Consider the following 27,447-nt stretch of genomic DNA (forward strand, 5'->3'; position numbering starts at 1 on the left):
GAGAGGTGAATCTGTCGATGCAGCACAAGCCTGTCCTGCAAATCATCACCTTAGCAAGCAACATGACATAAGAGATTTAGTTTAAATCTCAGGGCCACAAACTCACTTCTTTCTTCACTTACTTTTCTGCACTTGCACTGCTTTCGCTGACTCTAGTGGTGACCAAAAAGCTGTCAGGGACTACGTAACCCACTTCATTGCAGCTATAAGGGCCTGGGAGCACTGGGCTCTCCGGCAGTGACATATACAGTAGTTATCCTTGCAATAGTAGCCAACACAGCACTTCTACATAAATTTACCTCTTTGATCTGAAGTGTGTTTTGTTGTTCTCAGTGACTGCAGAAGATTCAGAAATTGTAGCTGTGGTTGGCAGTTGTTGGTGCTCCCCTGCGCCGGATGTATATATATATTTTAAATTTTCATTCAGATCAGTATCAGCGTTACTGTTGCTGCTTATAATTACTATGAAATATCCTTGAAACCTCCTGTTTAATGAGCGACAGTGTCATCATCTACAGTGTTGAAGACAGTGACAGTGTTTAAGTAGGTAATTTACTCCACAGTCAAGGATGGTTTGCTCTTCTGACTCAAACTAAAGTTATATGCTTGTTTCACCCTTAACTGGCTCTCATGAATTATTTAATTATAGCAGAGAGCACTGTGTGGCAGCTATATTTGTGTCAAGTGATGTAAATATTTAAACCTTTCTAGTGTGTATTATAATCCATTTCTATGACTTGCATAGATTCATTAGGTATCCTGGATATCTCATAAGTTGCTCAGCACTGTAATAAGCTAATTGTTGACTTTGGTTTAATAAGGTTAATGTGCAGAATGCAGAGACACTTTGGACAGTGTCTCTTTAAAGAGAAGCAACAGAGGCCGGGAGAGCAGAAAGAGCCAGAATCAAAGATCTGTGAGCTGCTTTTTTGAAGTCACACACACAGCCGTCATAAGACCTGTGTTTGTCAAAAGGCATCTTGATGGCTCTTTGAAATTTTAACCGCAGCTCGAAAATTAGCTCTGTTTGAAGTTTCCTATTTAAAGCATGCAGGTCTGACCACCTTGGGAGCTTTCCGGGGTATAAAGTTAGCTGTTGTTGACAAGCTTGGCTTCCTGCTTCCATCTCTCCTCATCACATCCTGCAGCCTACTCTCGTTGTGAAGACGTTGGTATGCAAAACAGGAGGGTGGTTCTTTTCAAAATGAGCACTCATCAGGGGACACCTCATTAACGGAAACACTGTGTTCACTGTGATGGATTATTTTTTCATGGAAGGTGGGAGAGATGCCTTTAAAAACACTGCCGTGGCCCAGTAAAGGAGTTGGAATTGCCTCAAAATGAGTTTCTCGTAATCTCAATTCACAGCCATTAGCCTCTTCATAGCTGTACCTTGGGTTGTTGCTACCTTGTTGTTGTACAATGTACAGTCCTTATCTGTGGTCAACACCTTTTGCTCGCACTATGGCATGACAAGGGAGATGCTTATAAGAATTTGTTTAAGATAGGTATAATTGTGTTATAAATTGATGATTGACGATCAGTTTACATCATCAGATGTGGTTATGCAGAAACGCTGTTTTAATTTTTTGCTGAAAATCCATGTTTCATGTTATTAGCTGTCACTCAGGACAGGAAGTGTACAGTTCTTCACTGGTTCTCACACCACCACTCAGGCTACTTAACAAAAAGAGGAGATATAGGTTCTAACTTAAAACACTAAACTAGAAACTTAAATAACACACTTAACACCCTCCCTTTTCCAAGAGAGTATGCAAGCCCACAGCTCCACTAGTCCCAAGCACAAAGCTCCACACGCAGCTCAACCACTGCTTCTCCCAAACACCGCCATCGTGTTGGGCAAGCTACTTGGAAAATGTAGTGAGCTAAGCTACTAGCTACTCTACATTAATGAAGCTTCACTAGACAGAAGCTACCCTCCAATGAAATGTAGCAAACTAAGCTACAGCAACTAATATTTTATAGTTAGGTCATATATATATATATATATATATATATATATACATAAACACACACACGCAGTATAGGCCTTGATTATACTGAACCAACTTCTTTCCACAGCAACAATAGAAGAAAGACTAAAAACCTGCTCCAAACATTGAAAGAGAGCTAAATCAGACACACAGAGTAGCTAAATGAGCAATAAACAGAGATAAAGTTAGAGAGAGAGAGAGAAATCTCTCATCTCATGGCAACAAGTTTCTGCCACTATATCAAAGTTTCCTCCTCACTAGAGGAAGAAGTGGCCAGGCCCTGATCCTTCTCACAAGAAGTGTTATAATAACTGTCACAATAGAAAGTAAACTCGCGTGTCTTTATTCCCCTACAGCAAAGTCGCAGACATCAGCCCGAGGATCAGTACGTGATGTCACTGTCACACGGAAGTGCTTTCGCCGGCTGCACATACAGGTCCGTGTGTGGCGTAGGTGTCACATAATGATCCTTCAGAAATGCTTGGGTGTGTGTGGACGTTACCGCGCTACTTGGTCAATAAAAGAGCTTCCTTACAGAAAAGCTATTTGATCTAGAAAACAGCGACGCTGCCACCACGCTACTGAGAAATGTAGTAAAACTAGTAACAGCGCTACTTGTAGATACGCTACTGCCCAACACTGGCAGCCACACAGGCTGTCAACTGTGCCACAATAAACCTAGAGAGAGAGCCTTGCCAGTGTAAGATTAAAGGTTTAATTTAAAATTCAAACAATTACTTTGTTCCACCAAGGAGGCTGTTTGTGGTGCATGAAGAGAAATTGTCTTCTATTTACTTGCCTCTCTCTTAGGTGCAAGTGGAGGGAGGTAATGCTTTCCTTTTATCAAAGCTTTTATTTTTAAATAGTTTTATGAATCTCAAAAGTTAAATAAAACATTTAAATCAAAACTGAAATAAGAATATATAATTTAAAAGTAAATTAAACATGCTCAATACAGACTCTACTAACCCCGTCAATTGCAGTACTAAAGCTAAAGCTCTGAATCCAAGGCATCCAAGGTAACATACCATAAATCCTTTTCAGAAGTATTTTGTTATTCTACCCACAACTCTGAACTTGTTGCTTGGATATCATTTTATGGGTCTGTGGTTTCCTAATGATTCTTGTATAAGTTCCCTGGAAAGATCTATGTCATTTGGCACTAATTGGACGGGACATATGAATTTCTTTGAATGAAAAGCTCTATTCAAATCGACGTAAATGTTAATTCATTATTCAATTATAGTGAAAATTTTATTCTCCATATATTTTGAATTATATGCTTTACTTTTGGCCAATATCATAGAATTGAATGTCCTTCTGACCTGCTGTCCACTCACTGCCTAAAAGACTCTGGATTACACTAGCAATTCATTGGAATTAATTATCTGGAAGTGAACCAATTGAAAACTGCATGTGATTAGCACAAAATTACATTCTTCTTTCCAGGAAACCTCTTAGGAAATTATTAAGGATTATGGATCCGTGAAATGAAGCGTTAGCGACTATACATTCAGATTTATTAACTATTTAATGCATAGTGACTTATCTGTAATTTTCTGTAAGTTTATCTGTAATTATCTGGTTTGCCAATAACAATGTCACCAACACTTCCCTAGTTTTCCATAACTTTAATTCTGGCATTGTCATTTCCTGATGCCTGTGGTCAAATTCAAAGATTGTAACTCAAAACATGGGCAAACTTGTCAATCAAAAGTTCATTAATGAGCTGGTTAAATCTAGTATGTCAACTTGCCAGGGAAGCTTTAGTGAGCATATAATTTGAGAAACCTTTTTGGGTTCATTTTTGTGCATGTCCAACTTCCATTGTGCACTCGACCACACTTCAAGTTCAGTTAAGGTGTTCATCTAATATGGTAATACCAGTTGCGTTATGTCCATCATGCTATGCTAAGTATTGCAGTCCTAGCAATTGGACTTAAAGAAATTAAGAAATGCAATATAATATCCCTTACTATGTTTTCAGTGGTGTATAAAGACCTTACATTATAAACCGTCATGTTTTTATTAGCTTAGAAAGAGCCATTTATATCTACATAACCGCGGGTCCCCCCTTACATGGACGTCGCCACGTTGCGTCATCATGTTTCTACAGTAGCTGAAAACGGGCAAACAGCTCTACAGAGCACGTTTCGTCACTATGTTCTTCTTGTTCTACTTCTGGTAGAATTCAAGAGTGTGTAGACGCTCATCACTGCGTTGAATACGTACGTTAGAAGAAGAAGAGGTAGTAATAATATACTGCAGGGGTTGGCAAATAAGTTATCATCAAAGCAATATTTTCATACATTAGATGGTGGGTGAGAACATAAGACATAATATTGACTCTTTTTAACATGGTGTTTGGTTAGCTCAGTTGGTAAAATGCAGCACTCACACCTTGAGGTCGTCAGTTCATTCCTACCTCAGGATCTTTTTATTTTTCTCTCTCTTCAACAAATGGATTTTGCAGTGAATGTTTCTCAGATCACGGCATGTGCTGCACTGTTTGTGTTTCAGTGTTTGATCCACATCCATCAACCTGCGGATGCTTTTGCATTTCCCCAGGATCTCCAGGCAGAGGACATTTAGGGAAATCACATTCTCTGATGGCTCTTTCAGAGGTGTGTCAAGCAGGCAGACTCTTTTAAAGTCATTCAGAATTTTTCAAAGTAAAAGCTCAGTTCAACTCCAAACACAGCATTACGGTAAACAAGCTCCTTGCGATTTTATTTTGTAGGCAAAACCACTCAAGAAGAAGTGATTATGGGAGTAACTGTTACTGTCATAACTGAGACCTATTTCAGCAACGCTATCAAAGTATTTATTTATTTATATTTTTTATCTATCAAAGCACCATAATCTGGCAGCGGGCCAGATATTGGCGGGCAGTTTTGACGATGGTCCACAATCGCAGAGAGAATTAACATGTTTCCCATGTCAATGTCTGTATAAATTTTATCTTATGTGTGGTTTATAATGGACTGTGGTGCAGAAACAGTGACAGTGTTTCACACTCTTGGCTTACATTTTCTGTTACCTGTCAGTGGCCAAGTCACAATAAAACATGGTTTTACTGAATAATTAAGTAAATATAATTTCATAATAAATATACCTAAAGAAACCTCATTTCTTGACTGGCCACTCTCTGCTGTCTTAGAAGAGACAACTTTTGTGCTGTGTCAGCCACCGTAGCTGTCCTACGCTCTGTGAAAGGTTAGGGGTAAGTGGTAGGCTGGATAGATGGTTGCAATTCACAACCCTCACCACTAGGTGCCACTAAATCTTACACACTGAACCTTTTAGTAAAGTCAGCCTAAAATGTGGTGATTTTTAACTAGTTTTTGAAACTTTAAATGCGATGCACACTACATACTGTACAGCAGTGGTCGGCAAATAAGTCTGGCATCGGGCCAAATTTTCCAAGCCGTTATATGGCGGGCCAGAACAAACTCAAACCAAGTCAAACCAAGATATTTTTTTCTCCCTTTTTAAACAAATTGAATGAAAGGACACTTTTGCACATGCTCACATAAAGCATGTGCTGTAGTGTGTTTGAGTCCCGGCGTTTGATCCGCATTCATAAACCTGTGGACGCTTATTTTCATTTCCCTGAAGAAATTCAGGGGAATCCAATAACATGTTTACTGACAGCTTTTTCAGAGATGTGTCAAGCAGACCAGAGACTCTCTTGAATGTCCTTCAGAACTCTTCAAAGTAAAAGCTCTTAATAAACTCGACATGAAGCATTGCTGCAAAAGACGTCCTTGCACTTTTATTTTAGAGGCACAATCACTTAAGAGGAAGTGGTTATGTGAGTAACTGTCATGACTGAGATCTGTTTCCGCACCAGCCGTTTTCAATTTATTTATTTTTAATTTTTCTGCTATTGCAAAGCAATCTGTCCGCGGGCCAGATATTATTGCTGGCGGGCCGGTTCTGGCCCGTGGGCCGCCTATTGCCAACCACTGCTGTACAGACTGTACGATGAATACTTCTACTAAAAGACAATTTTGGATCAAGTTTCTTAAAGACGAAGCAATAGACTTATTGCTTTTAAAGTCTAAATGTAAAAAAACAGTTTGTTTCTATCATATATCAAACAGGATCTTGCTTTTTATACTGTTCATGGCAGGTACAGCATGGTTTAGGTTTCGGAAAGGTTGTGTTTTGGCAAATAAACACAGGTCACACAGTTTGGTTAGGGTTAGCCAAGTAAAACAATTGGTTAAAATCAAACCACTGCCAGTTTGCAGCTACGTTTTTGTTTTTTTTTCAATATATGGTGGTGATGTGAAGATGAAGAGGACCACCTCCTGCAGTTATTCCACTGACAGTTTCTAACAAAAAGAATACAGCATTTAAGTATTAGGAAATCCTCTCGTACCTGAAGTATCCAATGATGAAGATGGCCACTAGCAGAGAGCTGAAGGACACAGCGTAGCCAATGGTATACATGATATACAGCCGCTCAAAGAAGTCTTGCTGTAAACATAAGAGAGAAAAATTTGCTATTCAGTCCACTCATCAAGATGAAACACAGTCTCAACAATGAGCCTTCATGATGCTTTAGGGGTTAAATCATTTTGCACTTTAAAAGGAAATAGGAATAACCGGTGCAGTGAATATTAAAGTTGATAGTGACATGCCAGATTAAATAATTGATCAGAATCCCATTCCCAGAGCTCTTTCTATTTAAGTGTGTTTTGTTTAAAGCTTATCAAAACAGAGCAGGCAGCCATGAATGTGTATGTAGCAGTCTAATCTCTGACAGATGAAGGACAAACAAATGTTTATCAACTGAACACAACATCAGACGTTTGGACCTATTTCAAGCATTGGTCAGACTCAGAGGAGCCAGATGATTCAGATGTCACCATGAACAAAATATGTCTCTCTCCCTGGCAATATTTTCATTTTCATAAAACAGATGACTAATAGTCGCTGAGGCAATGCGTTTGCTTACTCAATAAAAGTAGTAGTAGTAAGAGAGTCATATTTTGTGAGCATACAAAATACAGCTATCTGATAGGTAAAGTTAAAGCCACAGTGATGGATATTTCTAAATAAACAACAGAGGCAAGTTCAAGCCAAGTCTCAAGATTTGTGATTGAAATTTCCATGTCATAAAGTTTTTTAAGAATCTAAATGCTGAGCATGCCAATTAATTAGTCGTGGCCTCCAGTGTCGTCTTGTGTTTTCCCCTTCCCTGTGTTCCCAGTACTCCCCTGTCTGTCTCTGACCCTCATCACTTCCACTCCGACATGGAGTGAACTCTGGTTGGAGTCACCCTCACAGCCAAATCCAGCACCCTAACCCACATAGGGTTTAAATACAGCGGCCAACTTTCGGACAAACTACCCTCTCCCTCCAGCGTAAACAGGATTTGACATTACCGATGCACTCACTGCTACAATATGTTTATCAAATAAACAACAGTTGTATTAAGATTCAGGATTGATGTTGAGGAAAAATGTGTTTTTTGCGATAACAAAACTGAAAGCATTTGTCATTCATTTTGTGTTTGTGTCGAATATTTCTTTAAGAACATGACTTTAGATGTTTACGAAAAAGAATTATTTTATTCTTTTATTAAAAAAGATTGATATTCATTGTAAAAGAAAAGCCTATATATTTGAACCTCTTTATCTTAGCCTATATGAAAAATATTACATCCACAAATACAACATTTCAATAGCCTATAAATCATACATTATATTGAAGCAGTTAAAATGTAACAAGACTTAGGCTAACTATTTTTCTTTAATGCCTTTGTTGCTTGTTATGTGATCCCCCTGTGTATCCCGTTGTGTCATTTTCTATTATTCTTGTTTATTTTATTTTGGCTGAAGATTTTCATATAAGATGAATACAATTCAATTGCCTATCAGACAAGAACATTTTTTATTAAACACAATGTTGTTTACCTGCGAATGGTGATATGAATTGTTAGTGTAGTTTCGAAATTTAAAAATCCTACATGTTAACCTGGCGAAGTCACATCGAACTCCCATTGAAAGAAAGGTCCCCCATCGTGCAGCAAAGGGTGTTACACACCTTCAACAAGCCGGCATCGGCGCTCACTCGGCATTGGAGGGTTTAACAACCCACTACCACTCTGCCCTCATTGGTTTCAGGTGGCACTCAATGTGGCAGACCTTCCGCATGAACGCGCAAACAGAGTGGAAGTAGTTAGGGAGAGGGAGTAGCAAGCAGTTTTCGGACGCCCTCTGTATTTGGGTGTGGTCTCCCCTCCTGGATCAGCTCCTCCCGCACACCTGTCAGCTATCAGCTCGTCACCTCTCGGTCACCTAGCGGCAGTCCATCAGCACATCTTTTATGGCTCAACTTCCAATCATGCCAGATCATTGCCTGTGCTACAGTCTAGCTCAAGAGTGTCCAGCATTCTCTAGTTTGTGATTTATTGTTGGTGCTTACTCCTGGGCCTGTTGCTAACTATACTCCTCATCTGCCTGCCTTCCCTGTCGGATACCCTCGCGTAATTCCAGCCTGCTCACCCCATCCACCCACGCTCCTCAACCCTCTGCCATCACCAGCCATCTAACCTCTCTATTCCATCTCTTCCCTGCAATTTTTTTTAATAAACCCTTTTTAACTTCACCTTACATCCGCGTCCTGTGTTTGGGTCAACTATGTAAACACAGATTGACTCAGTGGCTGAACACTAAACACACACTTTTGTGTTGGAAACAAATGGTGAATCAAAGCATCTGTAAAGCTTTGTATGTATGTTTATGTGCATACGTAATTATACAGTATGTAGGTAATGTTTCAAGGTGGACTTAAGTAAGCTTCAGTCTATTAGGAACACTGTAGTATTTCCATTAGTCATTGCTGCTGTGTTTTTATCTCAAACATCCTTTTTCTAAACTGAAGAAAGTTACATGGTGGATGCTTGTGATACATGTGTCTCCTTAGATCAAAATTAAAAGACTGCAAACTGGGATTAGTATCCACTTCAGCTACTCCTCCATACTCTTGACTCAAGTCTGGCTCATGTCTTAAGTCTCAAGTCTCGTTTTGATAAGCAATGGATCATTTTACTATCCCAAGCAGGAAGCTGTTTTCAGTTAAAGAAAAGCCCTGATAAACCAACTATACACCAGCTGCAGAGCACCGAACAGCAGGAAACCTAACATTATTATTATTATTATTATTATAGTATTTAGCAGATATTTCCCTCTGGAGTTGGTCGAGACCAAAAAGAGAGCTAAAGAGAGTGACTTACATTTGCCAAGTGGCCAGAAACACGACTTCAAATGAATACTAATGATGCACTCTGTCTGCTAAATATGTAAATTGTCAGCCTCCACGTTTGCATGCCTGTGGGACTGACTGCTTTGACTGCTACATGTGCTAACAATTTGTATGTTTACAAGTCTCATGTTGTATGTGAATTACGCTGGATTAGCCAATCAACCAAATCAGCTGCTCATATATCAGATTTTTAAAGTCGTACTTACTCTCTGTTCTTCATCAGTTGGCTGAAGGAAGCGCAGACACTCTGAGTAGTTGGCCCATGTTTTGTTCCAGTGGTCCACAAACACCCAGGAACCGTTGACATCACACTTCCTGTAAGCATGTCCTGGAAACACATACTATCACATGATTTTGGACATTTACATCACTTTTGAATTAAAATGTTTTACATGATTAAAGCATTTCATGCCGGTGGATCTTATGGATTTTGGGTCCCAGCCGAGTAAAGTAAAATTTCTACCAGCCTTGATATGTTAAAGGCCTTGCACTCCCATAGTAAACCTACACAGGTGAATTCAATTTAGGGCTGCACGATTCATTTGTGCGATTACACAACCACAAAAAGTATGTGATCTAATAAAACAGAAAATGTGTGTGTGACCTTTCTTCCACCACACCGAGCTGTCGTTTGTAGCCTACCCGTTAAAAACAGATAAGCCTACGTGCAATGAGAAAAATGATTTATGAGCAGTGTGCAAGTAACTTTTAAGACAACAACCTACCATAACCCCCCGCCCTGCCGGTAATCATTCAAAACATAGTCAGACTTGCCACCAGAGCACCGAGAGAAATGGCAGTGTTCCGGTCGCTCTGTGACAGAGACGTGTTGTCGTCAGCGGAAGTGAGACAGACAAAAACTAGAAGATAAAGAAGGTTTGGGTTTGGCTCGCTGGCCATTTAACGTTAGCTGTATCGGTGCCTTTAGTTGTTCAACATTTTCAACTTTTCATAAAGCCAACGTGCTGGTCAGTTTCACTTTTCGTCAACCGACCAATCACAGCCTGGATGGGGCGGGACATTAAAAAAAGTTTGACGTGCTATAGCAAACTTTACAGTGTTGAACAGACAAAGAGACCAATGTAGAGCCATTTTCCTGCACATGAAACAGCTGTAACTAGATATAACATTCAACTAGTGGTAAAAACGTATACTATTCTATGACATCCTAATGAATGTAGTATTTAATATTTTTGTTATACTAGCAGTACACTATTATCTAAACTAAACTAAACTAAACTAAAATCTAGAGACTCTGCAGTGGATAGATGTGCACTGAGCCGGTGACATGCCAGTGTGACAATATTTGTTGCTTCTAGCCAGCTCCTCAACATGCTCCCTTTGGTCTGTTTTACATCTGTTTTACTAGTTATTGTTATAAATATTGTTTAACTTTGTTCAAGTTGAGAAATACACATTACAAAAGTCAGTATTTTGCGCATTCCTTGATAGGTAAGCAAGTACACTCATAGTACCATTTGTTCCATTATAATCAAATCGCAAATCACAATATTGGTCACAGTAATCACAATATCACCTTTTCTCTTCTCTTTTGGCTACCTCTTTTGAGGACTGTGAGGGTGAGAACAGACAGTACTTGATTAACATCTTCCTGACTCCCCTTAGCTACGATAGCTTACTCTGTTAGGGACATTTTGGCTACGTTCAGACTGCAGGCCAAAGTGACATAAATCAGATTTTTTCGCTCATATGTGACTCAGATCTGATCTTTTTATAACAATGTGAACAGGACAAGTCCCATGGAATCAGATCTTTTCCAGTTTTGAATTTTGGGCCACTTTCATTTGTGGATCTTTTTAAATGTGACCTCAGTCTGGAAACTAAGGCCAGAATTGACGAGACTTTGATGCGTCTGTTTAAAGCAGCTGTTGTCACAGTTCTGCTTTAAATGGACACGCGATTTAAAAAGCTTCACAAAAAGCCATTATAGACACGTGGCTGTTTTTCTTCTCTACCTTTCTATCATCTGCTCACAAATTCCCTTTCTTACACCTGAAATCCACCAGACCGCAATCTCTCTTCTGAGTTATGTGGATGTTACTTGTGTCCGTGTGGACACAGTGGAGAGAGAGAGAGAGACTGTAACGTTAGTGAGTTGGGCAGTTGAAACCATAATGAATAGGACAGAAAGTTGTGAACACTTGTCATAATTCGGGAGAAATGTGACCCATGAGAGGACAATGAAAAACATGAGTCTCCTGTGAAAATTAGGAGGGTTATGTAGGAGCTAACCGGAGCTAGCCTCCGTGGCTCCTTGTTTACTTCTGTAAAACAGGGTGCTGAATGTGATGTCGTGTAATTCTTCTGCGCTTCACTGCGGGTCACTGGAGTCTGATATGGGCCACATTTAAGCAATAATGTGAACTGTCAGACAAAGAAATCGTATCTGTGAAAAGAAATCGGATTTCAACATTAAGGCCTGCAGTCTGAACGTAGCCTTAGACAAGTCAAGTAATAAATAAAGTTAATTATTAATCCAGTTTCAGGGTCCTGGTATTCTGCATGCTATCACACTACCATGGCTTACAGAGACACTTAAACAGATCTATCATTACTGTTATTAGTAACACCTGTTCTTTACCTATGACGAGTCAAAATGTTTGCTGTGAATAAGGCCTATTAGATTAGTCCAATCAGCCAGAATGATTGAAAACACATATGTATGTGCCTAAGACCTTCGGCCGTTTAGCAAAATATGTAGATGATGCTTTAAAATGTACTAATACAAACAAAAAATTGATATCAACAGCCTGAATTTATCTCTACATTTAAAGTTTGTTGCAATCTTCTAGCTGCCAGTGTTGGTGATGGTACATTATGAAAAAAACAAATAAAATCTTTGCATATAACCTTTGTGATTGAAGTCATAGATGTAAGACGGGCAGGGAACCTTGGTAACCAGCCCAGGGGAGCCACGGGGCCAACAAATTAGACCGTCCCAGTCTGGAGTGCACACCTCATCTACAGTGAGGACAGGAAGAGTGACAGGAAGTCAACACACAGAAACTGTCATCGGCCATTTGGTCAGTGGTCATTAAGTTGACAACTAATCTGACACATTTAATCCTTAACTCTGGTTGCTGATAAAGTTCTGGTCAAAGTGATTTTCTAAATGTCAGACAGGAAGTTTAACAATGATGTATCTAGATTTGTATAATCTACATTGGATTGTTTTATTCAACCCCTAAATATCCCTTCTAATACAAAATGTCTGTTACTTATGGTGATGTACAGTATTGTCCATAGACTGAGCTCCCAGAAAAACAGAACCACCTGGACTTTTGACAGTGATGTAAAATTATGCAATAACTAGAGCCTAACATAAAATGGTCTGTGTTTGGGTGATTACTAATAACTACTAAATAACTACTTCACATGACATGCTGTCAAACCAAGTCAGAAGGCAAAAGTGGGGGGCACATTTTCAGAGTGTCTCTCCTCTAAGGCTTTCATAGTGTTCTAGTGCCTCTGACTGCAGTATTTTAGGTGCTGTTCAACCATCCAACATGCACTTCTAATGGAGTATACTGGCCCCTTAATTGTTCTGTGTTGACTCAGTTCTATAATGTGATTTGAGTGTTTTGTTTGTTTCACCCAGGTCGTATTTACAATCTGTAAAGTCAGCTGTTAATATTGTTGAAGTCGTGTTTTTGCTGGTGGGGGGGGGGGGGGTTCAGTAGCACACATTCAGCACTGACAAGGGTCCAAACAGGCAAGTAATCCAACAAGGAGCAGACAAGAATAAAGAGTCCATTAAAGGGCAAGGGTCCAAAACAGGTAGGTAAAAGGTCTTGGGTACGGCAGATGAACAGGATACAAAGGCTAGAGAACAAGATATGACATACATGGAAAAGTAACATAACAATATAGCACAAATATGGCAGAGCAGTTGAGGGAAGTGTGTAGTTGGGTCTGGCAGTCAGTTAATTGGGAAAGAAAGGAAGGGAAAGTCCGAAGGCATCTGGTGGATTAGTGGAGAATGACAATGAATGTTTTGAGGAAGTACGAATGTGGCTGAAAGGAGAGACAGAGAATCACCACATCAAGACTAGGGTGATTACAGTAGTCTAAATATAAAAAACACAGCTTGTATTGTGTATTTGTGTCATGACACCGTCATAACAATAACTCAATACCTGTCATGTCTGTGAATGTTGGACTTTTGTCATTTTTAATGCAAGGGTTGACATTGTTTGAGATGTCTTTGTATTGACAACATGACATTAACCAATACAATATGACCTGTGATAAACAAACCTTTTCTAATTTTCAAACTTAAAGTGTTTAGCTTTATGTGTTAACATTACATTGAACTGTCATTATGTGGCTGTTTGTGACAGTGGCTGTCATGAGACCATTATAACTGCATCGATACAATTTGGACTAGGCCTAGCCATTAAAATGTCATCAGTTGTTATTACACTGTCAAATGATTTTACAACAATGTCATGAATAATTCAGTTGACGTCGTGAAAAGTCGAGAATTGTAAATTGCCATGCCATGGTGCCATGGGCCAAGTGCTTGACACCAAAGATTACATTTCCAGCTGAATGATTAAATACAGAGAAAAACATCCTTCAATTAGAGCATCATTGAAGTCATTTTGCAGTTTGAGATGTTCATATTGATACTTCAGTACAATATCATTAATAGTCGGGCTATATGAATGCATTCAGAAGAATCAAAACAGGATATTGTCACCATCATTATGAAGTTTAATTTTCTTTATTATTATTATACATGATTTTCAAACTCTTAATGGCTCCAGGCCGCAGCTTCAGCAGGTTCAGCTGCTAGCTATAAATCTCGAGCTTATAGTTATACGGCGCTGTGAGGACAATATATAATTATGTCTGTGGAAAATATTCTTGCATATTTTTTTAACTGTTAAGTGATATGTGTGTGTGAAGCGCCAGTGGCTTGATGTATGCACGAAAGAAAGGGGACAGGCACTTCCCAACTATGTGGACACTCACTGGCTAATGTAGGCTGTGGACAGGGCATGGAAGTTTCTACTGGGTCAATTGAGGTTGCAATCAAAAGGTCAGCATGTAGCCGGGTTTTTTTTGTTTACATGCGGACTGTAGTTAGGCTACTATAAAACGATGCAACAACAGTCCGTGGGTATTTATTGATATAATGCATTTTGGACTAAATATTATATATCACAAGACCATTTTTGTCAGAATGTAATCCATCGGTGGACTACAGCTTCAGACGAGTTGCGTCAATTTTGATTGGCCTAGGCAGTGGTATGGTACTCACCAGTACCAGCATTTGTACATTTTACTCTTTAGCGTAGCGGGACTTTTCTTGCAGTCTTTTCCGCTCTCTCTATATGCAGTTCACAATGGGGAAATTCACTCATTGCATCAACTCCAGTACAAAAACAAACCAAAGACAGAAGCAAACAGTAGACAAATAAAATAGACATTAAGTTACTATAAAATAATTAAAATTGGAGTATATACGTACACTATTTACAGATGCAGGTATGTACAGGTAGGACTGGGGTTAAACATTGCACAGATTTTGCTAGATTAAGTGCAGTAGTGGTAATGAGTATTGCAGTTGGTGTATAGCAGACAAAGCATACAATACTAAACAGTAGTGCAATATCATGGTCACAATATGTTGCTTCTGAGTTAAAAAGTCTGACTGCAGCTGGAATGAAGGACCTGCGGTAGCGCTCCCTCTTGCACTTTGGGTGCAGAAGTCTGCTGCTGAAGGAGCTGCTTAAAGACATCACTGTCTCATGCAGGGGGTGGGAGCTGTTTTCCCTGATGAACTTCAGCTTGACTAGCATCCTCTTCCCGCCCACCTGCTCTGCGGTCCCAGTTTATTTAGTCTTTTCCTGTCCCTCTCTGTGCTGCCAGCTCCCCAGCAGACGACTGCGTAGAAGATCGCAGATGCCACCACAGTGTCGTAGAACGTCTTTAACAGTGTCCTGCACTCACCGAAGGACCTCAGCCTCCTCAGCAGATGGAGGCGGCTTTGTCCCTTCTTGTACAGGACATCTGTGTTGGTGGACCAGTCCAGTTTATTGTTGATGTGAACCCCCAGGTATTTGTATGACTCCACCATGTCAATGTCTACACCCTGGATGTTCACATAAATCCAAAACACAACCGCTTTCATACTGAGATTCTGCAATAAACTCAGAAACATGCAGGCTGTGGCATTTCACACAGGCATGTTCAGGCTACATTACTTCAAAGTTCCTGGCTCAGAGGCAGAACAACACCAGCTCTGTACCTTTCATACAGCACAGCAAGCTGGCATATTGGCACAATACTCCCAGAAAACAAGGCAGCCAGACAGTATTGACTATTCTGCATCCTATGTCAAGAAATCTAGTCAGATTTGCCTCTTGCCTACTGATTCTGAACCGTACCAAAGCCTCTACAGGCAAGTCCTGCCACTCGGCAGCCATCTTGGTAACGCTTTCGGGCAGTTATTCGGACTAATAAGACCTTTAGCTAAACGGACATTAAGCTGTGAAAGATCCACAACTAGTTATTGAATACAATCAACGTAAGGTTTACATGCAATGGCCATTGATTTGTTCAACATCAAGCTGATAAAAATATTACTGTAACACTGCAGTGGTAGTTTACTTGAGTTTCCAGCATTTTGTATCATGCTGTCTCCGGTGGGACAGTCTCTGTTTTGATTCGATCATTAGTTCAAGCATGCACATGAGCACATGCTTGGGAAGGTAGTGGTTGCAATCTGAAATCTTGAAAACTAAACATGGCCCCTTTAAGTTTGATCATTAGATCAGACTGCTAAGGCTCAATTATGAAAGGTTATGTTGTCATGGTTAATGTCAAGTTGTCAAAACAAAGACATCTCAAACAATATCAACTTTGCATTAAAAATGACATAATTGACCGAATGACAACAATCATAAATATAGATTCATACAGACTCTTTCATGTTCGTGACAGGTGTCATGTCAGTCTCATGCATACCTCTTCAAATGAGTATTCTCCCATATACTAACACAATCACAGGTAAATTTCTTCATGACATATTGCATGTACTGAATCTTGGCCATATACTGATTTCCTAGGAGCACATGTTCCTTTGCCTTTTGCCAACAAAACCAATGGATGTTAGTGGATTTTATTGTGCAGGATGTACAAAATCAGAAACAATTAGTCTAGTGAGAAATGTGTGAGCCTCTTAGGGACACAACGCTCCAAAAACGTAATCTTTACCTCTGCTGACTCATCTCCTGTCTGCTCGTCTCATCCTCTTCTGAGTGCTTTCAAAAGTAATGCTCTTTCTATTCTGTCTTGTCACATAATTCATTTTATGTCACCAGTGAACATTCTTCAGAATATGCATGATAATCAGTCAAAACGACAAAATTTGAAAGTAGTAACTGCCACGGTGATAATTGTATGCTGCGTCGTAAAGGTTAAAAATATAAAACTGTTCATTTGAAAACTGTTTCAAGCTCAGTGTTTTTGTCACAGAAAGTAATTGATGCCAAAGTTCCCCAATAGAAATTGCACATCAGGCCATATCACACTCTTTTAGTTGGCCATCCCCTAAACCCCTCTCCCTAACAGAGACAGTTTAATGACATCTTAGTGATCTTAATGAGGCAGGGCAGGCATGCCCAGCCTTGGATTTAAGATGTGTATTTCTACAGCATGCAGGGAAGAGGAGTTCAGCAGGGTCATATTTGTAATGCTGTTGCTGAAAAACTAGGCACAGTCTGTGGAAATACTGGATTTAAGCATTGGTTTCTCCCTGGGCATGGATGTTCACCAGTGTTGAGCAAGTTACTCAGAAATTTTGCTGGTTTACACTAGACGACAATGTTCTTTGTATCAGACTGTGACCCAATAATGTAGGTAGCTACTTACAGCTGTGGAAAGAACGCCTCTCTCCCTCGTTCTCCATTCTTCCTATAGTTTTTGGCTATCAGAGGACATGAACAATAAAGTCCGGTGCCACTGAGCTGCCGCACAGTCGTTGATTCATGTCAAGGATGGTGCGTTCAGTAACGAGTAACGCAGCGTCACTTGCATTAGTAACTAGTAATAATATTACTGTTTTAGAAAAGTAATTAGTTACACTACTTAGTTACTTAGAAAAGTAATATTATTACAGTTACTGCCCAACACTGATGTTCACATATGGGGTTCATTTTTTCCCTTAGTAAAAATGCAATAAAATTTCTGTTGTTAGATTTCATCATTTATTTATGAAACCTTTCTGCAGACCACAGATAACCTTCTGGCATGCTAAAATACCAAGAATTTTAAAAACTGCATTATGTGCAATGATAGATTTGATAGCTTGCACCAGGGGTGGGAATTAACTTTTTGGCTGACCTGCCAAGGTAGCTGGTAGATGAAAAAATCCACCGGCCAAACATATTTTTTACTGGCCAAAATAATAAAATGCCTTATATATATATTTGCCACATATATATTTGTTTCTGACCTTTTAATTGAGATAATAAGGTATTATGTCAAATACAAACAAGAGGCCAGAGTGAAATTTGAAGCTAAATTATATTATTACTATTAAATGTACTTCAGACAAAACAGTAAATTGTTTTATAAACTTACAAGATGCTTTTTAATCATTCAATTGAAACCTCATAACTGCCCACTCTTTTCATGCTTTATTATTCAACTTAAACCTCCTCATCAGACTGCTAACTTTCTACTATCACCCTCTTCTGGCCTCCTGGTTCTGACAGAGTCCTGGTGCCACGGCAACACAGGTTTTGTGGGATCAACATTTTTTATACAGCCTTTGGATCAATCTCTGGGGAGGACAGCAGGACCATTAGAAGACCTGACATTGTGTCAGACACTGACTGGACTGGCCAGCTAAACTCAACTTTTGTAATTAGCAGCTTTCACGCTGCCTTATTTCACGGTGGTATTGCGCCAATCTGCCGGCTTGCTGCACTTTATGAAAGGTATGGAGCGGATTTTATCCGCATCTGAGCAGGGAAAGTTGGTGACAGACACCAGATAGAAAGATGGAACGATCTGTTGACATGCCACGGCACGCCGCTGGTTCCTGTAAAGCCGGACCGCTATGTGAAAGCACACATGATTGCGGGATAAAGGCCTTTTCACACGGGATAAAGCTGCAAACTTTGGTTCAGTATAAAGAAGCAAATGCGACATAAATACGGATATTCTTTCCACGCTGATCTCCGTATGAATGCGGCTACACTCTCACTCTCCCCTCCCGACTCCTGTCGCCTGTCTCTAACGCCCACAACTTACAAATCTACGCCAATCAAACAGAAGTAACATGAAACGAACATAAACAACAACCAATGAACGCCCCTAATCCGTGTGTTACACGATTTTAGATCCGTGGGTACATCAGGGACCAATTTAAGTGCAACACACAACCACCAAGAACGCCGGTTCGCTGCTAACTACCGTCAAATAGAAATTATACTGCGATTATATTTACCCGCCAATGTGACGGGTAGTCTTCCAACATTTGGCCACCAAACAGAAAATCCAACCTCATTTGATGGGTGTTAATTTCCATCCCCGGTTTGCAGGTGTAGCAACAGTAAGTCAGGGTGCGGGGCTTTGCAAATAATCAGTTGTTTATATACATCTTCTGTCAATATACATACTGTCACAGTTGGGTCAGATTACTTTGAAACGTAGTCAGTTACTGAATGTTGAGATTATTTCTTAAGGGGCTTTGTTGATGTAACAAGGAAAGGTAAGACAGGTCTAGCTTAGAGTAATTTAGCTGACCCCTAAGTGTTTATCTGACATTTATGGCTTTAGGTATTTCTCACATGTGCTTGTCCTGGTCAAGATGACAACAATAGACTGATTAGTTAAGAGACAGCAGCTCAGGCGTCAGGCTGGCAGATATCAGTGTTCTCTGGGAATCTTACAAGGTTGAGTCTTGCAAGAATATTTACAAGAACTCACTGGCTCCACAGATTAGAGTACAATTTATGGATAGTGAGAGATTCCAATATGACAAAGCATTGGAGTCTAAACATCAGATAGATAGTTGTTCTAGGTGAAAGGTGACCTAATAGAGAAACATACAGTCACTAGTGGGAAGACAGAAACATAAAGGGACCAGAAGATGTTATCCTTCAGATTTGGTGTTGGCATTTGACGTGTTCACATGTTGTATGCTGGCACTGTATCGCCTCGGCCAGGCTCAATAAATAATGCTATGTTATGTCTTCATCAGTCTCTGAAACTTCTTCACACCTGAACCTGGCTCACAATATCATTTCAACACTGAATACAAATCACATGACAAATTTTGTAACTAGTAACAAAATCTATTCGATTCCCCCCAAAAAAATGTATCTAATACGAATACTTTTGGTTTACTTCAAAATTAAACATTGAAAATATTGCACTTTATTTTTTATACATTTAAAAAAAATGTAATGCAAATAAATAATACATTTTGCATATTCGTAATGTATAAATTAAACTACCCTTACAAAAGCAGTAATGGCACAAACTACAGGTGTAGTATGTGTATTATGCATATTTTAAAGACGTAATCAAAACTGTCAACAAGTAGTCCATGAACTATAATCTAAGCACACATATTTTTTAAATGCAATTGTTTGCTTTTTGTAATATGATTACATAATCCTGATTACTTGTAATCCATCATTTCCCAATCCTGCTCACTGTATACATAAATATTTAATTAAACCAAATAACAGACACAACTAATAAGCTCCAAAATTTGTTTTCTCTTTTTAAAATGTCCTGCCATTTTACCACTTGAATTTCATTGCTTCCCACATGAATTTTGAACACCTAAAAATACGCAGAATTGTGTAGCATTTTACCAAATTGTAACTTTCTGTGCATGTTTTGTACCTGTGGACCCGGGGTCAATGTTGGAGAGGTTCTGGTGGCACTGCAGTTTGATTTCATAAAGGATGTACATCTGCTCCTGTGCAGAGAGAGGACCATCAAACCCCATCTGTGGAGCACAACAAACAAGATCATGTCTGTGACTCTGTGCCAAGATGTGTGTGAATCAGCCATTGCTTTTGGCTTTTCAATAACATTTGGGATAAATTCCCATATACCATCTGCTGTGGGACCGGCCAACATTTGTTTCTAGTGCAGAATACAAAAACAATGACAGGGCCAGAGAGAAACATCATTCTATATTTTTTTATTTTACTTTAATATTTGTGTTTTGTGTGTTTTCCAACAACAATAATCAGAATAACATTATTCATGTGTGGAGTGTGTGTGTGTGTGGTGGGGTGTCTTAGGTATTTAAACTTTGATCGTTCACAAACTGATATCATACAGTGTGTCAGTAATTTCTGTTACTGTGCAGTCAGTTTGTGTCACATGATTTATAGTGTGAATTGCCATTAAATTAGCTAAGAAGGGCATCTGATTCAACAACTCCATCTAATAGAGCATTAAAACAAACTGAAAGGCAACACAGTGCTGTCTGTGCTGCTGTATTCTATTGGAGTCATAAAGTCCATTCAAACATCACAATTTGCAGAATTGAGGAACATTATTTGTACCTATGTACCTAGAACTATGTCACTGAAGACCTAGAATCTCACAACTACAAATTACGTTTCCTCCAAATAACACTAGTAAGTTACCATGGAAAATGTGTTCTTTACCAGCTTAAAAGAACCTGCTGCAAAGGGGGGCGACAAATAGAAAAAGTAAATTACATGTTCATTTTGACATTTCAAATATAAATTTTCAGTAGTGTTACTCGAAAAGGAAATGTTTTAACATCCATCCCATTTACAGTCCAAACATTCAAGTATCAGTAGGCCTATAAGGAAAGAATTTGTCTAAATAAGTTTTAAGTCAAGAACCCAGTTCCCATTGTCTCAAACAATGTGTGCCTCTCTTGTTGTGGTTGTGTTGTCTCAAACAAGGATTGCCAGAGAATTTGTCACTCCAGAGAACACGTCTCCACTGCTCTAGTGTCCAGTGGCGGCTTGTTTTACACCACTGCATCCGATTCATTGCATTGCATTTAGTGATGGCTTGGATGCAGCTGCTCGGCCATGGAAACCCATTCTAGCTTTCTACGCACTGTTCTTGAACTAATCCAAAGGCCACACAACGTTTGGATGTCTGCAGCTATTGCCCAAGAAAGTTGGCGACTTCTGTGCACTGTGCGCTTCAGCATGCGCTGACCCCGCTCTGTGATTTTACGCGGCCTACCACTTCGTGGTTGAGTTTGTGGCCAATCACTTTCACTTTGTTATAATACCACTATCAGTTGACCCTGGAACATTTAGTAGGGAGGAAATTTCACGAAGAGACATATTGCACAGGTGGCAACCTATCACGGAACCACACACGTCAGCTCCTGAGAGCGACCCATACTTTCACAAATGTTTATGGAAGCAGTCTGCATACCTAGGTGCATGATTTTATACAATTGTGGCCATGGAAGTGATTGAAACTCCAGAATTCAATGATTCGGAGGGCTGTCCTAAAACCTTTGGCAAGATAGTGTATTTCCTGGGTGTAATATATATTTTTGAATATATGAATATAAATAACTGTATATATAGTATCATTTTATTTATTTTATATGTTACCATATTCTAATATGTATTTAATTATCTGTGAAGTTATGTGTGTAACTACACACTGTCATTTCATTGGACAACCTTGAGTCATGCATCGTGCTTATTTGTCATGTGACTGCTGATGACTTCTTACAGTTCCAGTAGTGCATGTTTTTGAATTTGCATTTGGAAGATTGTAAACAGCAGCAACAAAAATACTGGTCAGATAAAATTTTACATCTGATCAATATATGTAATAGTATGTTAATGTCACCATATTGTCATTTGTTTTTAAAGTATTTTCCCTTATGTAAGGTCTAAATAACCCCTTTATATCAAAGAGTATATTTCATTTTAAGTCCCAGCAAGATCCATGTTTGCCTTTGTCCCCTTTCATTCACATATTTCATACAAGATTACTCGCTTGGAAATAAGCCCTTCAAATGCTGAATAACTTGAGACTTAATTTTTAGAATAGATTTTCAATATTTTTTACTCAGACCCATTCTGAGGTGTGAGTTACTTAACTGTGGAAATCCAGGACATTTTGTCAATGCCTGAAGTCAGTTCAAGCTGTAATAACGCACTCATTAGTCTCCCTTGTGGCCACAAATAAGAGAAAAGATCATGTCCCACCCCCAGACCTGTTAGTTCAGTACAATCAATTGACAAATAAGAGCTCCATCACACTGTCTACATGTGTACATGTATGCTTGTATGCATATGTGCACCACATCCACCTCCGACATGTACATAATAAAAATATAACAATTATAATATAATAATAATAACAATAATGGTAATAAAAATGTACTCCTGCATCCTTTGCTCTCTGCTCATTGCACTATTGTCTCAATCTGTCTATTTTGTTTTATTTATTGTGTAGTGAACAACGGTGTGGATTTGTGCATTTTACATTGAATAAATTTGGAGCTACCCTAAATTCCTTTCTCCTCCCCAGAGAAGATGGGGAGGGGTCAAAGTTGCTTTCTCTAAGTGCTATCCCGACCATAAAACTGGCACCTTTTTGATTCCGAAGCTGATAACGCGGGGCCTGACTGTTAAACTGACAAAGGGACACGAGCCAGCCATTGGCATCTCCCTATCAAAACTGGCCCCCCCACACACGTTTCCGTGGCAACTGACCTTATTCTTTGTTTTATTATCACATCAAAAAGGAAAACCCCTGTCTCACCCAAGTGTGACATGGTCCAGACACTGAACTTTCAATGTAAAAGGACTGCAGTCTCCAAAGACTCAAAGCATTTAATTGAGTTTAATTAAATCTTTAGTTACCTGATTACGTTTGCCTCTATTTGAGTAGTTATGTTAACTGTTGTTGCTATCTGTTGTTGATATTAGTGCTGAAAAGAAAGTTGCTTGTGCAGTGTTTTTATTTTCAGCAAGACACTCCTTCATCTGATGTAATCAATGCTTGTTCATAATACTTTCCTGCAAAATTCCTTTAGAAATGATGACAAAGAAATGTTTTACTATACTCTTAATCGCCAGCTTGAATTTAAGGATGAATCAACAAATTCCCAGTTCTTAAGGAGAGACGATCTTTGATTTAATCCAAGCTTTCCTCATGTAACCTGAGCTCCCCAGTGGACGAAATAAGTATTACATGCCCTCGTCGGAAATGCGGTTAAATGTATAAATATCTGACCAATAATGTGACAATTGTTTCCTGTTACCAAATGCCTAGAACAGTACAACCGTTCAAGCATTGAGGTTCGATTGTGGAAAATATTTGATTATAATACGTGCAAATAGATTTCTTTTCTTTAGACATTAAGTTTAGAAAGGCAGTTCCTAGGGAAACCTGAGACGCCCCCTGGGGAACCACGCCCCAGGCAACAAAAGAGCGACATGCGACCTCGCTCTTCCTCTCTCTTCCTCTCGCTGTTGGCTCTCTTCCACTCTGCTCGGCCCTCTGGATGCTTCGGCAGGAGCAGCGTGCCTCGCCAGGCAACGCCCAGACTCGGCCAGCGAAACAAACAGGCCCTTTGTTCGCCTGAAGCTACACACCTGAAGTGCCGCGACATCGATCTGCCTTCAGTTTGTTTTAATTTCTTTATTTCTTTTGTTTGTTAAAGTTATCAGTCCGTTAAGTTACACTGGACTAATTCAGGAACGACCAAGTTCAATTTTAAGCCTTTTTCGTCGAGCCAACTTCACCGAGGTCAGACCAAGCCACGTGGTCTCGCCAGCGGCAACGAAGGAAACCTGCAAACAGCCGAATTGCCAGACGGAGGAGGCGTTTTCAATCAGACACGGAGAACCCTGGAGAATCCCTAGCAAAAAGCCAGGATCGGCAGCTAGAGTGGGACCCGTGCAACAGGCCAAAAGCAGGCTGTCGACAAGCAGTAAGACTTAACACACGTTCTGTGATCAGATGTCCATTTAACTCCTAAATTATAGCATTAGTTTACTTTCAGTAGCTCTTCTATGCCGTATGAGTCAAATGCTTCCCACAACCGAACCTCCAGGCTCATTGTTCAGCAAATGTTTATGTTCCCTGTATCAAACCATCTTTTTATCACCTTAGTTAGAGAATAAATTCACTGTAATATAATCAAGAGCTGTGTGTGTTGCCTATTTTTAGTTCCTGCCAAGAGAATTGACCCTTTAGATATGAGACTGACTGACTGATTTAAGATAATTGAGCGATTATTAACTAACTGATCAATAACAACTCCGGTGGTGCCCTTAACGAGGAAATTTTGATTTTATGAATATTAATTCATAATTAGGTATCAATTCTCATAAATTTATTAAAATGCATAACTAAAATTTTTAGGTCTGCTACAATTGTGTGTATATATGTGTTCTCTATGCTGTAGCCTGTGTTTGACTTTATTACTGTTTTATTGTGTTATTGTACGTAAGTAAGTATTGTAATTAAGCACATTGTGAGCATTGTACAATCCTGAGTCAAATTCCTCGTATGTGTACACATACCTGGCAATAAAGCTGATTCTGATTCTGATCAATTTTATTGGATTTAGCACCACATTCAGACATTGCAATCGTCCTGTAGGCATTAAAAAGGTGGTATTATGCTCATTTTCAGGTTCAAAGTCTTATTTAGGGGTTGTACCAGAACAGGTTTACATGGTTTAATTTTCAAAAAACACCATATTTTTGTCATACTGCACATTGCTGCAGTTTGGGATACAACATCTTATCCCAACTGTTCGGTAAAGACAAAGCTACCATCTCTATCTACATTTGAGAGGTTTATCATGCTTTAATGATGCAACAAAGCCACTACATTCATTTGCTCAGAGTGGACAGGCTCCAGGATGTTGTGTAAGGTTTTATAAAAAGGTGGGTCTTCCCCATCTCGCTTGGACGATAGACGGCTCACACATTCCTGTCACTGCCCTGTCTGAAAAAGCAAAAGACTACTTTACCAGGAAAGAGCACACACACACACACACACATACCATCTATGTAGGCCACTGTAAGTGATTCTTTTTTAAATTATTTTTAAATTTTAAATGATGTAGCCCCCAGTGACAGCCTTTTCCCACCGCTGAGTCATGATTCTATTGCATTCAGCAAATGAGTATGACTGCAACCATGTAACAGGTTTGCAAATTGAAAATGCCCAAAGTCCAGCCCTAAGGGAATTCCAATCTCCCACAGAAAACTCTGCTCTGAACTGCCTGAAAACAGCTTGTTTGTAGTCCAGCCGCTTCCCTTTCCTCCTTGTGACGACACAGAAAGCAAAATGCGCCTCATATAATGCTCGCCAAGCGGGTAGTGCGACACACCCTCAAAAACACCAGTGGAAAAACACTGAGCAGCAGCACACACCTCCTCTCCCTTCCAAACATTAGCTACCCTCCAAGCAGTCAATGGACATAAAGTTGTAACTGTGATGTAGAGACAGAGCTCAGTTAAAACTTTATGAATGAAAGATACTTTTGTTACAGATTAATAACTGATCACTCTGAAACTCTTGCTCCAGTCTATGTTGCCAAGCTCGTTGGCAACATGTAGCATACAGCTGAATCAAAGCTGTTTACTGACTTCTCATTGACCCGCCCTTCTCTGCTTCTGATTGGCTAGTAGTCCTTAACTAGGAACTGCCCATGTGCAACTCCCAACAAAGATCATTTACAGACAAGATGTATCACTCCACAGCCAAAACAAAGCCTTCAACACAGGGTGAAAAGAGGAGTTGCAGTTGTTTTTTTCAATTAAACCATGTAAACCTGTTCTGGTACAAACCCTAAATAGGATTTTGAACCTGAAAATGAGCATAATACCACCTCTTCAAGTAAAAGTACAATAATGAGAAATGCCATCACAATTACCCAGAAGCGACACCTTCACAGTGCTTGTTGTGTCCAACAATCCAAACCTCAACATTACCAACGAATTATTCAAATAATTCAGAGGAAAAGCAGCAATTCTTCACATGTAAGTAGCTTGAACCATCCACGGTGCGATTTGCCCGGGGGGGATGTGTGGGATTTCCCCCTTTCTGGTTTATATATATCCCTGCCTGCGCTGAATTATTTTTATCCCCGGTGGGGACAAAATTTATCCTCCCTCAGAGTGATCAATGCTACTTCACTAGTGATGTAGCAAAACTCACGGTTCAGATCTTTTGTTAGGGTTTCATTTACACTATTTTAAAATGCGCTGCTCTGACACAGCTGCCTCTCTCTGTCTCTAGGTAATCACCACGCTGGAGTCTTATTTAATGTCCCGCTCTGATTGGTTACAAGTCGCAAACAATAGCCTGTCGACAGTCACGAGACATTTGCTCCAGTGAGCAGCGGAGCTGTGTGTTGAAGAGAAGGCTGCAGACAGTGAGACTAAAGCTACATCTTGCACAACCTGCGAATGCAAGGTGAAGAGCTCCTTCAGAATTGGATAGAGGGAGTGGAAGAGCCAAAGCCAAAGAATGTGAGACAAGCACTCACATCTTTGGGTTAATGAGCTGAGAGCAGAGGACTGAACACCAGGTTTTGAGTTAGTTTTACATTTGTATGAATTATTAAAACATGAGCGGTGAGGTTTATATCAGGTCTATGCACACACTTTCAAATATAAAAAAAATGTATTACTTAATTAAGTGATTTAACAAATCATACCATTTCAACCAGTGAATTGCAAGTCACAAGCTTTAGATGTTGACTATACTCACCAGCTAACAATTCCTGTTCTCAGACAACTTTTGTTTAAAGCTAACCCACCTTTTTTTTTTTTCACACATTGCAATCCAATCACTCAAAACACATTTTAATGCAAGGTGTAAACAGCCTCTTATACTGTGTTAGAAAGTACAAGTTAGACTATGTTTGTTTGCAAATTGTGAAGAATGCATTTGCAAAAATTATCATTTGTAAAACAGTGAAACAGTAGTGTCAAAATTGTGAAAATAAATGCAAAACAATCTACAAATAGAATATGACCAACACACAGACAAATCATTTTACATTTACAAGTCACTGATTTCTATTTGTGGATCATGGAGAGCTTGTTCGTGGACTTTGAATCTATTTTTGGATCATATATTTGTGACTGATAGTCTGTGTATTTACAATAATATTGACATTGATTTACCCCCA

The 27,447-nt window shown here is 39.4% G+C and overlaps 1 protein-coding gene across 1 annotated transcript in view; it reads right to left on the reverse strand.

The window, feature by feature from the left end:
- Nucleotides 1-27,447, reverse strand: part of pth2ra (parathyroid hormone 2 receptor a) — a 67,705-nt gene that overhangs the window by 36,704 nt on the left and 3,554 nt on the right. Inside the window, 4 exon segments of the mRNA XM_038720651.1 lie at nt 6,382-6,479; nt 9,479-9,600; nt 12,144-12,254; nt 20,166-20,271. Of these exon segments, the coding sequence (XP_038576579.1) occupies nt 6,382-6,479; nt 9,479-9,600; nt 12,144-12,254; nt 20,166-20,271 (437 nt within the window).

Source organism: Micropterus salmoides, unplaced genomic scaffold (genome assembly GCF_014851395.1).
Source record: "Micropterus salmoides isolate LMB-PRFRI ecotype aquatic unplaced genomic scaffold, ASM1485139v1 Ms_hic_scaffold_15, whole genome shotgun sequence".
NCBI classification, from domain to species: domain Eukaryota; kingdom Metazoa; phylum Chordata; class Actinopteri; order Centrarchiformes; family Centrarchidae; genus Micropterus; species Micropterus salmoides.